The sequence below is a fragment of the Trachinotus anak genome, unplaced genomic scaffold, assembly GCF_046630095.1.
Source record: "Trachinotus anak isolate AG129_WGS33_773 ecotype Australia unplaced genomic scaffold, CSIRO_AGI_Tana_v1 ptg000013l, whole genome shotgun sequence".
NCBI lineage: Eukaryota > Metazoa > Chordata > Actinopteri > Carangiformes > Carangidae > Trachinotus > Trachinotus anak.
The window spans coordinates 3,494,033-3,510,869 of NW_027273864.1; the positions used below are offsets into that span (position 1 = coordinate 3,494,033).

Below are 16,837 nucleotides of genomic sequence, written 5' to 3' on the forward strand. Positions count from 1 at the left end.
CCTTCCTGTTTAAGACCCTCTTGATCTGTGGGACACTAGTAGTCCTGCTGCTATACGACCCAGTTTCCTATGCAGGAATTCCCTCCCTCTTCCTGAGAACGCCCCTCCTTGCCAGGATGAAAAAAACGCCAGAGCGATAGATGTGTCCGAGCTGTGCGGTCAGGTTATGAAAGCTACATGTAGCCCAGTGATGGAGTAACAGAGATCAGGGTGGCGATGGCTGTAGTTTAAGGGGCGACATGTGGTGTCTGCAGTGTGCCTCCGACAGGACTCAGTCCTTACTGGAGCTGGAATCAGACAGCTGGTAAGCTCAACTTTGAGTGTGTGTGTGCTGGTGTTGTGTGCAGAAGTCGCTACTTTTAATAGTTGCTTGACATGCACTTACTGACTGATTTGGCTCCGGATTAGTCTTGTGAAGCAGATTGTACATTTCACTCATGTCCGCTCCTTTCTTCAGGCTCTGCTGCCAGACCTGACTGAGATCAATTGAGAAAGAATTAACTAATGTCCAGCAAAACTGCTGTTACTCTTTATTGGATAAATTGCCTTTAATGCAGCAGATTTTGTGCCAGGGTCCAGAGCTGCTGATGACATTTACAAGGAGTGCACTTTGTGTAAATGAAGTGTACTTCATTAGTGATGCAGCAAAGGGTGGTGCTTCACTGATGAGCCAGTCGTTGATTTTCCTGCTGTGTGCCACGGAAGTGAATGCAGCCGAGTTATATTTTACACTTGTTCACCCACTGCCCTTTAACTCGTATTTAATCAGCATAAGCTGATACTAAAAGTTACTCACTTGTGAAAAAACATGCCAAACAGTCAGTGTGAATACACAGCGCAACAGGGACAAGCAGAGGAACCAGGCTGTGTGTGAGTGTGTGTGAGTGCTAGGTTGGAGTAATTAATTCATCACTGTGGAGTGACACAGTGAGAAGAAGCTCCACTTGAGGAGCCACTCAGCGGCACGGCGAGGGCATCTCCAGAGGAGGTGTTGACACCAGAGCTGTCCTCGCATCACCTGCCCCCATTGCTGGCTCCACCTTCCACCACCACCACCTTCCTCGACAAACACATCATTAAAATTCTATCAGCCAGCAATTTATGCTGTGGCATGGAACACTGCGGTACTTTGTGGGTATTTTGAGTTAAATAGATGTCGGCAATCTAACATGAGGGAAGGTGAGGTGCATGTCCTTTCACGTGGGTGGCATCGTTATGAAAATTTGCCGGTACCAGTGTTCGGGCTTTAAGTTTTAAAAGCACATTTGTGGGATGGTAGCTTTAAAAATAACAGGGAGTGGTTACAGTTTTAAAGGGCACGCCACCAAATTTACAAGTCAAAGTTAATTTACTTGTCTCTGGGAGTTTAATCTTGTGAAAACGGTCGTATAATCTCTGCTGTGTCTCTGGAGGAGGCCTGGAATCTGAGAAAATGAACTAGGGTTGTGGAGTTTGAAAGAAACAGTTTGTTTACAACACAGGGATGGTCAGAAAGAACAGAAAGGTTTAGGACTGTGAAGACAAACTTCAGGAATGAAGGTGTCTGATTGCAGATACCTATCGCCTAGATTTTGTTCTATACTTCATTTCACCCCACAGTAACAGTTTGACTTCACACTATGATATACAGTAATATCCAGCTGCGTATGTACTGACAGTGTATAGCTGGCATTACTGTGCACCATGTCTCATTGCCCAATAAGAGACCACTTCATGCTGTTTCTGTTCATTCACTCACGTGGTGATCACAGTGACTGAAGGGTTTGCAGTGGACATGCCTTTGTTAAATGTGTGTTACTGAAAATGAGCAGACCACTTTTATTTAGATTCAACAGCCTCCACCAGCATCAGAAACACAGACAAACAGTCCATGCTGACCAATCACAGTCCTTCCAGCCTGCACACTGTATCGCCATAGTCCCAGCAAGTTGCAACATGTTTTGTATACAAACCTAAGAGCGCACATATCAGAGATGTTAGGAAAGAACGAGAGACATTGTTAGCAAGGGTTTGAGAGCAGCAAATCGGAGAGGTATATTATTGTACATTTAAATGGTCAATAGCAAACATGCTTAATACACTCATTAAGCACAGAATAAACTTTGGTTTTCTTAAATCATATTTTATTCTCTTCAAAGAATACCTGATGTGCAAGCAACCTCTTTCTGTCCTTAAAAACGTCCCAACCTGCACAACTAGAACTAAGACACAAATATAATTCCATATATAAGTCCTTTAAATATAGATATGGATTCGTCACTTTGGGAGGGTAGAATTATCCCCCAGTGACTGTTACCAGATCCAGAGTGTTATTCAGGCTCAATCTGCAGGATCTTAATTGGCCCGGATGAGATGAACTTCACTGCGGTTAACTTAGAGTCAGTTGAACTGCTGAAATGGGAATCTCTATTTCTGTGTAAACATCTTTTCGCTACAAGTGGCTATGTTCAATGAGTGGCAAATTAGTGGGGCCATTATTTTTCATAATTAACACATGAATGTCTTGAAATGCTGTGGAAATTGATTCCAGGAAATCAAGCTTAGATCTGTATCTGTAACAAACCTCTCTGTGTCTGATAGTCAGTCATGTAGTTCCTGGTAGGCAGTTTGTGTGATTTTCTGTCCTCACATAAGGCTTGAATGTGAGGCTTTGTAGTATAGCACTGCGGTGCTGTGTCAAGATAAAACACAAACCTTTTCTCTTCTATTATTATGATGACATTTCATTCCGTCAGTGGGGAGTAGCCCAATTTTCTCCATCTGAGGATGACTTTCGCTTGGCTGAGAATGAGGTTCCCTCTGTCTTGACATATTCTCAGAACCGCAGACTCTCATTCTTCCTCCTCTGGCTCTTTTATCCATTTTGCCTCTGATTTAAAATGGGATTTTTTTTAATTTTTTTTTGGAGGTGAAGGATATTAATTTTAATGAGGCTGGATGAATTCTTGGCACAGACAGCAGAAGTCTCTCGGTTAGTCAAAGGGGCTGACCAAAGTCATCTCTCTCTCTGGGCTCTCTCAGGGAATTGGATCAGTAATGCTTTGACTGCTCAACCTCTGTGCCTCAGGAAGAAGACTGGGTCCATACATATTGAAATTTTAAGTGTCTATATTTTCCAGTGAAGGTTGTCCTCAACCGCCCTTCCCTGCTTTGATGAGACTGTTTGTCTTCACATTGCTTGCTCCTTTTTTCTGTGCCTAAGAGCCAAACATGTTGCTCAGTAACTCTAATGCAGCATAACCAGCTAAGCGAAGACATAAACATGCCTGAAGCGCTATCATACTCTTAGTCTGTGTTCCTAGAGGCGTCTGCCTATTCTTGCTTGGAGCTGAGTGATAAGCCTCTCCCCCATCTAAATAAATGGATATTTCCAATTAGACATCCTCTGCTGAAGCAGACACAACAGCCCGCCCTTCGATCTAATTAAAGGGCTCTGTCTGATTAGAATTGCTCCTTTTAGAGTTAGGAATGTGTTGAGGATGCATGAAGATGCAGGAAGTCGGCCCATGGAGTTTTTATGAGCATCGAGTGTCCAGTTTGGAGAGAGGGGACGAGATTTTTTGGCTGGCAGGCGACAAATCCTCACCACTAAACAATAAAACAGATTGTTTCTAATCTAGTTCCCTTGCAAAATAACTCCTTTCAAAACTGTTACAAATGACAGTTACAGAAACGACATGGGCACTTTGTAATTTGCCACCTAAGTGGTTAATGTTTCTTTTGGTTTTGGCACCAAAAATACGGGTTTTTTTAAGGTTAGAGGAAGTTTTAGGGACTCCGTCATTTATTTCACTAGAAGATCAATATCAGCCTCATGTCTGTGAGTTACTGGTAGTGATTCATTTACCTACAATGAGCTGATGTTTGCCCAGAAACAGTTCCAGCACATTAACATTTCATTTTGTGGAGCTAGACTGCTTTATTTTAACGTTAAATTCTCTGTTTCATTGAAATAACTGTCAGATCACTGAGGAGGTCACACTGCCCAGTTTTTGACATGTCCAGTCAAGTCAGTGTTATTAATAAAACCCAAAATCCCACATTTGTCTCAAAGGACCTTACAGTCTGTAATAGATGTCACCCTCTAGCCTCACTAGAGGCTGAAGGAATTGACATTAGGGAAAAGTTACCAAAAATTGAGTAGTGGAAGAATAGTTTTCTTCTATTTTGTGCCCTTAATCATCTCAGGACCCCCCATATTTATTATATGATTCCTTAGTGGGACCCCGAACCCCAGATTAGGAACCAGAAGTCTTGAAAAACGCCACCGATTCGAATGTTAACACCCGTTAAATGGCCATTTTCAGTTGTCACCACTCTAGTTGCCATAATTATGCCTCAGAAGGGGCAAACTACACCTACCAGTAGGCCAGAGAGTGCACATCATCGACACTATGTCCTACAGATTGTCTGTCCAAGCAGCTCATTACACATTCCAGGTGACAAGTGATTAAAGAGAGATGAGGACAAAAATCAGACTTTAAATGTTACACTTTGTTAGCGTGCAGCTCGCACTGACATCAGCAGTGGCTAAGCTACGTAAATAAGCTCTTTCTTACGATTTTCGTGTGATTTGCCACACTCACACATGAGTAAAGTTCCTGTTTCCTCCTTTGTTTTCCTCCAAGTTTCTTGTGGCTCCTCCTCACAAATATTGAAGTTATTCGAGATCCTTCAGTTTTTCGACATCTTGCTAACATTTTTGTAACTTGTAAGCCTGTCATACATTCATGTGTCACCATCCCAGTGTCCCAGTAATTGATGGTAATGAATAATGTTCAATTACTTGGCTTTTTGATGTTTTTGTGATATTGCAGATAGATAATGATTCAAAAACAAAAAAAACTGCAGCATTTGAATACTGATTTGGATGTACCACAGCAACCGCCAAGGCTTCGAAGCTTTGAGGCATTTGGGTGATAAGGTGATAATATTATTATTATAAGATTATATTTATCTCATCCCATGAAACATGTAAAATCGAGCTTTGGCATCAATATTCTCCCCCTCTGAAAATCCATTGTGCAGGAATGGTGCACAAGCTGGTTTAAATGTCACCCCATGGTTGTCTGTTTGTCCAGAATAATGACAGGCACCATTTATTACCACTCATTTCACCTTGCATGTGTTCACTGCTCTGAGCCTCCTCCGGACGTCACATCTCTTTCCTATTAAAGCATTTATTTTAGCCTTTATTATCTAACCCTGACACCTTCTCCCACAGAGGTGCAGGTATTTCACAAGGTTATATAATGATAGATGTCTCTGGATGGATGTCCTTGCTCTGAGGCCAGTCCACTTCATCCATCAGCTTTTGACAAACCAAATGAAATGATATCGATCATACTTCGCAAAAAAAAAGGTATTCTCACCATATTTTTTAACTGGCAACATGTAGTTCAGGAAGTCAGCTGTCAATTTTAAAGTCTGGCCTACAACTGCATAAAAAAACATAGAGTTTCACCTCACTCCTGTTTTTTTTTTTTTTTTTGATGAAGTGTAGTCATTTTTCTCTCTCAGGCTGATTGACTGTGCTGTTGATGCAAGGTCAGATGTTACACAGGCAGCAACAGGCCTGTGCCCTGGAACATGAATCTATTATTTTCTGCTTTCTGACGCTGGCACTGCAAACTACTGCTGTGCGTAACTTACCGATGAAGGATGCAGAGTAGCTTTACTCACCACATCATACAAACCACCTCAGGAGTCAGGTATTCTACTCTTCATCCTCATTCTGCAGCTGCAGTGTCAGTCACAAATATTCAGTTTTCATGCACAGAGATGGGTGTTTCTGGATATTTTGGGATTCGCTGATAAATGGTACATGGACTGCACTTGGGGCAGCTGTGGCTCAGGAGGTAGAGCAGGTTGTCCACTGTTCAGAAGGTCTTTGGTTCCATCCCAGGCTGAAGGGTCCTTGGCTGAGATGCTGAACCCCAAATTGCCTCTGATGGCTGCTCCACCAACCATTGACCTTGTGATTTCTGGACAACCTGCTCTCCCTCCTGAGCCCCAGTCGTGAATATAACATACATCACCAGTCTAACTTTGACAATGCACTAAAGGGATTCTGCCATAACTGGGACTGCTGCATGTTTATATACATTGGGAGGCTGTATACCATATGAAGAATTTGTCAGCTGCCAGGATTTGGCCATGCTCGTAGCTACAACTTTAATACACCTATAGACCATTGTGTGCAATGCTGCAAATCAACGAGCAGGACTGCTTTACTGCACTGTTGGATTTTCAAACTAATCAATGTGATGAAAAAGGTATTTAAAGGTGCACTCTACTGATTTTACACGGGACAGAGGAGTACCACTCAGCCTGTGAAAACAGTTGCATGATGTCTTTCTGGAGTCTGAGAAATTCTCGGCTCGAACATGGAGACAACAATCTTTTAACAAAACAAACAAACAAACTATTAGCACCTTGGCATCTGCTGTTTCAGTTTTGATCATTCTTTTTAATCTGTCCTTTTTGAGTCCTCCAGTTCTATACAAGTGCAGCAATAAATCACTGGAATAAATGGACAATGTAGTAAACTGACTGTAATAATTACTGGCAGTGATTCTGCCACAAGCTCTCGTCTCATCTGCAGAGTTGCATCAGTACCATCCACACTGTCTGTTTATGGTGTGTGGTGTTGTGTGTAGAAGAAATATGAGCAGTTTAAAACATCACCAACAGATATCCTAATGTGTGTTCACTTAGGTTTGAGATATATTCAGATTCCTTCTCTGTTCTCATGTCAGCAATTCCTCTTTGCCGAGCTGGCTTCTGCATTTATTTGAAACTTCTACATACAGTATAATATTCATTTTAATCTTCTTATATTGGCATCCAGATCAGAAAAAGTCTTAACTTCTTCAAATCAAGGCTTGTGTCTCTGGAGGGAGGCAGCTTGTTATTTCACATATTAGAAAAGCAGTCAGATCAGGTTGCTGTCTTTACTTCCAGGAAAAAAAAACACTTTGATTCCTCACAGTAGTAGTTAGTGAGATGTCTCCAGGTACCACAGCGCAGTGCACTTTAGCCCTCTCAGCTAATCACAGCAGTGTAAGAGGTGTGGAGGAAGTGAATAGATGTGTGCTTGACATTAAGCCGCTGCAGTGTGGCGTGGCACACAGTGCTCAGCACCGCCAGGGTTTATCCAATCATCTGTCCAGGTTAGTGTTTGTGCTCCTGTGAGTAAACACAGATCTTTATTGATCTTAATATTCAAGGCACTGCTTCACATGCTTTAATCATACTTTGACATTGTGCTGCTCTGTTTTTGCTGAAAGAGTGAGCTGCTGATTAAGGTGCAGTGATTTCCGTGTCTGTTGAGCTTCATGTGGTTCTTTGGTGTTCATGATGTATTCATAGTCATTTAATTTCTTCTAATCAGGACACAGTTGTTCAGTCTTATGGCTTCTTAGGATGACTTGAGGTATTTTCTGCGTGTATGTGTGAAGACAAGTGGAAGCACTCAGACTGCTGCTATAAATTCTCTCACTCATATTTATACCCCACCAGCAGTATCAAAGTTCACTTTCTCCACCTGTCACGTGCTTCCAGCTGAAACACAAAGCAATGTGTGTCCTCAGGAAAATGACTCAGCAAACTAACCCAGTGAGCTGTGTGTGTGTCTCTGTGTTACAGTGTGGAAGGTGATGCTCCAGGAAGCGAGGTGGGTGCCTCTGTGGACCCCAGCGGTGGCTACAGTTGCGTCCCAGTGACCCACAGTGGCGGGCTTGGCCCCGACCACCTGGACAGCCAGCTCTACGGACACATCTTGCTGCCTGGCCACCCACGGCCCCGCCGACCCAAGCTCCAACACTCCCAGTCCATCCTCCGCAAGCAGGCAGAGGAGGAGGCAATCAAGCGCTCCCGCTCACTGTCAGAGAGCTATGAGCTCTCATCAGACCTTCAGGACAAGCAGGTGAGAGGGGTTGTGATCCACAAACACAGGGGCAACTTCCATTTGGACCTAATGCAGGGCTGAAAGTTTTGAAACCATATAACAATGTTAATGACCACATTTTTCCAAATAGACAAAATCCCCTGTAATGAATTATCAACTGACTCTGCAGTTCCCCTCAGCACTGCCAAGCGTTTTAGCATCTTTTAGCTTATATTTTGATTCTTTGGGCAAAAAGATTACTGTTTTGGTTCACTGGTGAACTTCACTGAGTTTAACTTACCTTTGAAGTTCCTCCAACACACAACTCCAAATGAATGCTAATATTGCTCTGTGTCTGCTGGATGTGTGATTAGGTGGCTATTTAGCCGGAGCAACTTTATAACTTGATAATATGTCAGTGTTGTTTTTAGCCTCCGCCTCGTGGCTCAAAATCATATTTACACAGATTTGATTTTAACTGAATTTTATAAATTGTTAACACACTGTATCATTACCACTGAAAGTTGATTTTAAATAAGTGGCTGTATTGGAGACCATCAGCTGTCAGGCAACAGGCAGTGACTTAACAGACTTTAGTAGCCATGGTTTAATTCTCTGAACTGTACTGTATTGTTCTGCTTTTACTACTTTGTTTGTACAGTTTATGGTCTTTATAGTGTCAAAGCGTCACATGTTTAAAGGTCCCATATTGTATAAAGTGAGATTTCCATGTCTTTTTGAATTACCTAAAATCTAGGTTCTATATTAATACTGTGAAAGTATCAAGTATCAGCTCAGTCCACAGAGAAATGCGCACAGCCTGTATTCAGAAACTGAGCCTTAAAACCAGCCGTCAAGACTTCTGGAACTTTATGATGTCACAACAAAGCAGTCACCACCCTCAGCATTTCCCAAAGTCCCACCTACCTGGACCCACCATTCAACCTTACAGGATTTGGTTTCTCTGAGTGTCTATTATATTTTTATACAATTAGTCAGAAAACAGTCAGCCAATCAGAAGAGAGGCTGTATGCCCTTCTTCTGACTGGCTCACTAGAGCTCCAGAGAGAAGCCTGGGAGAGGAGATGTAAAACTCCATTGTGATTGTTTTTGGTACTTAAAACCACAAAGATATGTTGTTATGGATATCAACACTTCGAGTAAAACACAAGAAAATTGTAAAATATGGGACCTTTAAAACAGCACACAGTGAATCTGTTCCATCAACACGTGTTACACCTGCATGGATAAAAGGACACAAAATTCAACAACTAAATGCAAGAGGTGATACCCAAACCAGGATATCACAATACAAACAGACAGTGTTAGTTCAACTTCTGACCAACAGTGTCATGTGCTGTTATGACAAATTGTGCAGAACATTTTCAGACTATTCAGCTGAAATGCTGTAAAAAGTTGAAGCAGATATTTACTAAGAGGTAAAGACAGCCAGTAGTGAGAACCATGTCGTATCAGTAAGCATGTCCTCACAAATCTAGCGAACGGCAAGCAAATAACGATGCAGTTAAGTGCTAATAATCTATTGCTGGATAAAGCCCAGAGATAGATCTGTGTTAAAAATAAATCAAACATCAGCTGGAGTGTGTTGGGCCCCTGTGAACAAGAAGCAATAAGACAAAGGCCAAAGACGTCATGCATGTTTGGTCAGTATTGAACTGTGAATAAAACAGTGTCTCTCTTATTTTCTGAGCAGTAATAGGGTCTTTCAGAGCACAGGCCTCTTTCTTGTTAAATGCTCATGATAACATCAGTTGCTTATTTGTATGTGCCTACAGGCTTCTTAGCCAGCTATCAGCTCAAATGGGTGAGGTTGCCTGAAGTGAAAAAAATCTGACCTGTGTTATTAGACAATTTGTGTTTTTTATAGCTTCTTCTTTCCCAGTAAAATAGTTTTTCATTGGAGCTGCAGAGTACAGGTCTTCCCAGGCCCAATATTTTGGACCTCATCCAAAATGAACCCATGGACAGTTGGACAAGATCCAAATACACCTGAGAATAATAAGCCCTGATCCACATTGTGGTCAGCTAGGAAAGATTCTCCACCAATGAATGGAAGGGCAGAGCTGAAAAACATGTCATTTCACAGTTCACTGTCTCCATCTGATTCAAAAAACTATTTTTCTTCTATGAGGATCATCATGTACCACATACTGTACATAGTCCAGACTAACAGTGAGTCCACTTACATTCATCCGGTTGTTACACATACAGTACTGATACAACACTGAAACCCACAGCAATGCAATGAAGAACTCTAGTGCAGGGTCAATGACAATGCAGTAACAGCTGGCCAAAATGTAACAAAATACCCAGAATTATTTATTAGAAATATGAGAATGAATTGCCAACAGTCTAAAATACTACAAACATCACATCTGAATCTTCTTACACATATTACATTATCTAAAGTTATTGTATTATCTGTTACTACCAGCTGTTGTCAGGCTGAGTCCCCCCATGATGGTCAAATACAAGTCATATAATAGCAGTCTGCTTTGGCCTCGTGGCCGGGTAGCTGTGTCTGTGTGGGAAGGACACTGGTCCTCTTGTTATGCAGTGATAGTTGTAGCCTCTTGTAGTGAGAGTCACTGTCGTGGTCTATGTTCCTTGTGGCAAGTTTGAGTCCCCCTTGGCCTTCACGTGGAGCACAGAAACATGACTAGTGTCATTTTACACCATGAGTCCAGATGTGGGAAAACTGGGTCAGTGTGTGAAAGGTACAGGGCTGAGAGAGGAAGTTACTGTGATATAGACCTTGACAGTGTCCTAATTATAGGTATATAACTTTAATGTGATGATATATTTCTAAGTCAGTACAGTTTATACACCAGACTGATTCATTAGTGTGGTAATTTTCACCCGTATTTAATAAAATATATTTCAACACTGTAACACCCATTATTAATCAGTTTATATTTAATCCAAATTTTTCTAGTAAGCCTTTTCTTGATTAATTAATGTCTAACAGCTCTGCAATGCCCAGCTTTAATCATATCTGTCCTATAAATCCTGTTTTTGATAGTTCTTTCAGGAACAATTCTTCATCATTACCAGTTTATCAGTCAAATTGGGCTCCCATCACAGTTCTACATTCTCCATCTTCCCTGAGGGTCTGTTTGAGTCTAAAAAGTCATACATTTCAGCCATTTTAAATGCCACCTTCACTGCTCTTGAGTTTTTTAAGCTTTGAAAAAAGCAGATAAGACGGCGGCACTATTGTGTCCAATCCATGTTCCCAAGGTAAGGTTTAGCAGCCAGGTGAAAACAGGCTTTTTATTTCATACTCATACACACAAAATCTATCTTCTGAGGAGCAAACACTCTCTCACACCTCTGTAGGTTTGGAAAAAAAACTAGAAAGCATTCGTAGTGTCCTCCTTTACAAAAGCAGCTGCTCTGATCAACTAATAGGACAGGGTTTATAATGAAATCAGAGTTAGAGTCAGATACTCTTCATCCTGCAGCCCTGACAGGATGAGTCCCACTGCTCAGCTGGAAGTCGTATTGTTTGGCAAGGTGTAATAGCTTGGAATATACAGAAATTAATGAAACCAGTCAGGTGTGATATGCTGCATGAGTGATGAAATTTCTATGAATGAAGTTTATATATCAAGACTGGTTGCAATGGGAATCCATTGAACTATAACTGTAATTAATCAAAGCGAACCACAACATCTGTGGAACAAACAACAAACATTTTACAACTGACAAAATAATCTTACATCTAGATCTAGACCACTTTAGTCGGCTGTTTTCAGAGCTTTCAACTGCATCTCATGGTCTTCATTAGTGGATGGAGTTGGCTGAGTTCTCTTTAAAGATGGCTGAGTTGTCATTTTTTGACATAGGGCTTCAGTATGCTTCAGATGAAGTACTTTCTAGATCATCTGTCAGCAGCTGAAAACCTGTTTGGGGCGCAGGAGATTCAAGACTACATACACAGAGATAGATCAGAGAGGCAGTAGGATGCAGCCAGGAAGAGGCTATAATGGCAGTTTTGATGCTGTCTTGGTGCCAATCAGATCACATATGACTAAACTGAAGTTCCACGTCTCACATGTCACATGATGACAGCTGAGCCATCTCCATGACAAATGACCCTGCGTCATCTGCTGATGAAGACTGTGAGTTGCAGTTGTAAGCTCCTGCAAAAGATAGTAAATAGGACTTGACTTATGAGGTTCCAAGGTCAACAATGAACAATTGCATGTTTACATGAAGTCCATGGGAGTTTAATCATTTCAGACTAGAAAGAAAGTATCACTCTAACGTGGGTCCTATAAAATCCACAATACAGTAGCTTTCATAATGTGTTCCTCATTCCTGTTTTCACTTTGGATGATAGTGATAACTCAGTATCAAGGTTGGCTTAGCATTAGAACACAGCTAAGGGACTATTTAAATTGTTCCCAGTTGTTTCTGAGAGGGATTTATGACATAAACTTTCCTTCTGTGCCTGCAGGTGGAGATGCTAGAGCGTAAATATGGTGGGCGTTTCATAACCCGGCATGCAGCCCGTACCATCCAGACAGCCTTCCGCCAGTATCAGATGAACAAGAACTTTGAGCGTCTTAGAAGCTCTATGTCTGAGAACCGTATGTCCAGACGGATTGTTCTATCCAATATGAGAATGCAGTTTTCCTTTGAAGGACCTGAAAAAGTCCACAGCTCCTACTTCGAGGGAAAGCAGGTCTCGTTAACAGACGACGGCACCAAAATCGGCGCACTGGTGCAGTCAGAACATGGTGGGGAGATGGGTGTGCAGGCCAAGACCCCCACGACACAAAGTGACTTCACAGATGCTATCACAGAACTAGAAGATGCCTTCTCCAGGCAGGTCAAATCTCTGGCTGAGTCCATAGATGATGCTCTAAACTGCCGCAGTCTGCATGGCGATGACAGCCACTCGGAGGCAGGGAGAGGACACCAGGATACGGACAGGGAGGTCAGCTGCCAGGTGAAACCCTCCCACAGCGCCTCAGAACACCGCAAACTGGATGAGATGACAGCATCTTACAGTGACGTCACCCTTTACATTGACGAAGAGGAACTGTCACCACCCCTGCCTCTGTCTCAGTCTGTAGACAGACCCTCCAGCACAGAATCGGACTTACGTCAGCGCTCCCTCAACTCCTCCCAGGACTATTGGTCTCTGGTTCATAAGGATGAGAAAGGGGACACGGACACCAGCTGCCGCAGTACACCTTCTTTGGAATGCCAAGAGCAGCGTTTGCGGGTAGACCATCTACCCTTACTGACCATTGAGCCTCCCAGCGACAGCTCAGTGGAACTGAGCGATCGTTCCGACCGCAGCTCTTTGAAGAGACAGAACGCCTATGAACGGAGCCTCAGCAACCAGCAGAGCAGCCCCAAACACATCAGCCACAGTTTGCCACCCCGTGGGCCATCCAGAGAAGAAGACATTTCCCGTCATCGGCCACGGCAGTTGGAGGCCCACCTTGCCATCAACGGCACCGCCAACCGGCAAAGCAAGTCGGAGTCAGATTTCTCTGATGGTGACAACGATAGCATCAACAGCACATCCAACTCCAATGACACCATCAACTGCAGCTCTGAGTCGTCATCTAGGGACAGTCTGAGGGAGCAGACGCTCAGCAAGCAAACGTACCACAAAGAGACTCGCAACAGCTGGGACTCACCTGCTTTCAGTAATGACATCATCCGCAAGAGGCACTACCGCATTGGCCTAAACCTCTTTAACAAGTATGTGCAGCTCACTACACAAGATCCATTAGCAAACTATCCAGACAGAGCTAAACACAATCTGGTACATTGCTTGGACATTTTAGCCTCTGAATTGTACAATCACACATTACATACCCAGTGGGGGATGGAAGAGGTTATGTAAATTAGATGCAGTCCATTACTTATGGTTTAGAGAACATTTTTTATTGAAGAACCCAACAAGAAACTCGTCTGTATGATAAATATGCTGTGATGCTGACTGAAACACAACTAGCCTGTTCTACTTAAGGTGCAAATGAACCCAGGACTCATTCTGCCCCACTTCATCCTCATCTGAGCCTGTGTGATTATGTTTAATCATAGATGATTGTGGATTTGGTGTCTTTCAGAGTGTCTTTTAATCATTTGTGATCAACACCAGAGAGAAAAGTAACTCCCTCCTCCTGACTCTCAGCCTCATTTCATTCCACCACCTCCCTCCCTGCCTCCCTAAATCCTGTCCCTCATCTGACACACATTTTGCCAGGGGCAGAAGTGCAGTGGGATAATCATAGATTTGGACTGTGTCTTCACTCTTTCCCTTTCTCTCTCTCTCTCTCTCTATCTATCTATCTTTATCTCTCTCTCTCTCCCTCCCTCTCACTAACCTTTCCTGTGTCTCCAGGAAACCAGAAAAAGGCATCCAGTATCTGATAGAGCGAAACTTTGTTCCAGACACCCCAGTGGGTGTGGCCCACTTCCTGCTTCAGAGGAAGGGCTTGAGTAGGCAGATGATTGGCGAGTTCCTGGGTAACAGACAGAAACAGTTCAACCGAGATGTCCTTGAGTGAGTCTGCAGCGGTTTGTGTACTCTTTGACGTGTTTGTGTGTGCAGATGGATCAGATGGAGGTGTAGAGGGATCACCCTGAAAACATCAAGATTCATTAAACAGGCTTTTAATTTAACTCACCACCCATGCCAGTGCTATCTGCCTCCTGGGAACATAACTATAAATCATCATTTAGTTGCAAATAGGCCTGCCAGTTTCCAATCTACTATCATTCAAACAGTCTTTTGAGTTTCTGAGTACAACATAATGACTCAAGTCGCATCCAGGAAATAAACAGAAATAGGATCCACTCAGGAAATTGTTGTGATGCTCAGATAAACATACAGACTCCATTTAAATTCTGTAGTCCTCTTAATAAGGAAGGGAAGTCATAGAGATCTTGTATTTTCCAGTAGAGACTCTTTGCATTATTCAAATAGTGCCTCAGTTTTATGTTTTAGACTGGACAGGCTTATCTTAGTCACACAGAAAAGCACACCAGCTCTATCAGAGCCCATTGAGATTCAGTGGAGGATAAAGCCAAGAAAGGTCTGTCAGTGTCTGTTTGACAGGCATATCTAAAGGGCTCCTCGAGAAACGTCTATAAATCCTGGCATGCAAGGTATCAGGGCTCTGGAGAGCCAAGTCACAATCCTCTCTTCAGTGCTCATGTCCTTTATTTAAGTTAAAGTCTTACAATCATAGCAGAAAAATGCCCTATTTTAAGTAGGTAGTTCTGCATTAAAGCTGCACAAATCATGATTGTATATTATCAATTGAACAAATGAATCATCAATCAGTCAGCCAGCTCTGCAAACGTCCCCAGCTCTATGGAGCTTTTTAGCATCTTTCAGCTCCTTGTTTCCAGCAGCAGTTTTCAGCTCTTAAAAATGAATTGCACGCGACCTGCCCAGCACCAAACAACAGCCAGAATAAGTTAGTGACTAGTCAATGAAAATAATGGAACATATTTTCCTCAGGAGTTGATGGACACCAAAACAGAGCTAAAAGGACAGTGATCACCGTGCCATACATATATTACCATATATATTACCATTACCAAAAACACTCCTCCAAATGAATGCTAATGTTGCGCCCTGTCAGCTGCATGAGTAAATAAGCAACTGTTAGCTAACTTGTTAGCCATAACAACTTTATAAGGTGATCATGAATAAAACATGAACATACTTTATAATTTCTGTGGAGTTCTGCAAGTGGCCAAAAAAGAGAGCAACAGCAAACCAGGCTGTAAAGGATGCAGACTTCTCCCTCAGACTGTGTGGAAATATAATGTTTTCACATCACAAACGATCAACACAGACATTAAAACATGAGTCTTCCAGGTGAAAACATCAGACTCATTCAGGCTGATGATAGAGTTTAATGCAGCAGCAGCTCTGCAGGTGAGCTGAACTGACACACACTGAGCAGGAGAGTGAATAATATATTTCTCATGTTAGTGAGAAAGGTACTATGAGGAGAACATGTTGAGTGTTATGAATATGAAATATATAAAAAAAAAAAAACCTTGAACAAATTTAACACAAGCACACGTCCCAAAAATACACAGTCGATGTTATGGTTAGATAAATAGCTGACTGTTAAAATTTTAATTCAGGGACAGCCCGAGTGTGTGAGATATAAAGTACGTATACAAATGTAATATATGTGCATGTATTACATTTCCATATATGAAATATCTTTACATATGAAGTAAAAGCAAATACTGTATATGTACATATATGTACATTACTTATAGAACCTGTCAGAACCTGTTAGAACAATTTCATATATTGACATATATATTGTATGTTAATGTATGTATGCTAATATTGTAGACAGATAAATATATATATCATAATAATATCCACCCCAATTATATGTTAATATTATGTATGCAAATGTGAAAGATAGACAAGTATTTTTAAAATTAATAAATAATTAATAAGAAAAACATATATTAGAAACATGGAAGTATGTTGTTTTAATAAACTTGTATATATAAATTAAATATATATCATGAACCTATATTGCAACATGTTATACCACATAACAATTCATCATATAGATATTTATAATATACAAATTTTACTATGAGTATTTCATGTGTGTTATAAACTTATATCTTAATATATACAGAGTATGTATATATCTGATAATAATATTATCCCTTTATAGGTGACCTATATGGCCACATCACTTTTGATATAGAGACATATATGTTAATTATTTAATTTCTGTATTGGTCACTTTCTAGTAGCTTTTTACTGTAATGAGGCCAGTACATGGTTTCCTAGTCCTTTAATTTAGACGGGTTATCATAAAGATCATTACCAAATGGCTTTCCTATTTTACCCTAATACCCTATATTTCCTATGACTGACCGTCTTACCTCTGCTGACTGTGTGTTTCC

At 41.6% G+C, this 16,837-nt stretch overlaps 1 protein-coding gene across 6 annotated transcripts in view; it reads left to right on the plus strand.

The window, feature by feature from the left end:
* Window positions 1–16,837, plus strand: part of iqsec1b (IQ motif and Sec7 domain ArfGEF 1b) — a 202,997-nt gene that overhangs the window by 172,866 nt on the left and 13,294 nt on the right. For 5 of the 6 annotated variants that reach the window (XM_071495639.1, XM_071495640.1, XM_071495641.1 and 2 more), the window contains 3 exons: window positions 7,648–7,927; window positions 12,372–13,633; window positions 14,280–14,441. In XM_071495639.1, the coding sequence (XP_071351740.1) occupies window positions 7,648–7,927; window positions 12,372–13,633; window positions 14,280–14,441 (1,704 nt within the window). Of the gene's footprint in view, window positions 1–71; window positions 305–7,647; window positions 7,928–12,371; window positions 13,634–14,279; window positions 14,442–16,837 lie in introns of those variants that run through there. The other variant, XM_071495643.1, reaches the window with a different exon arrangement.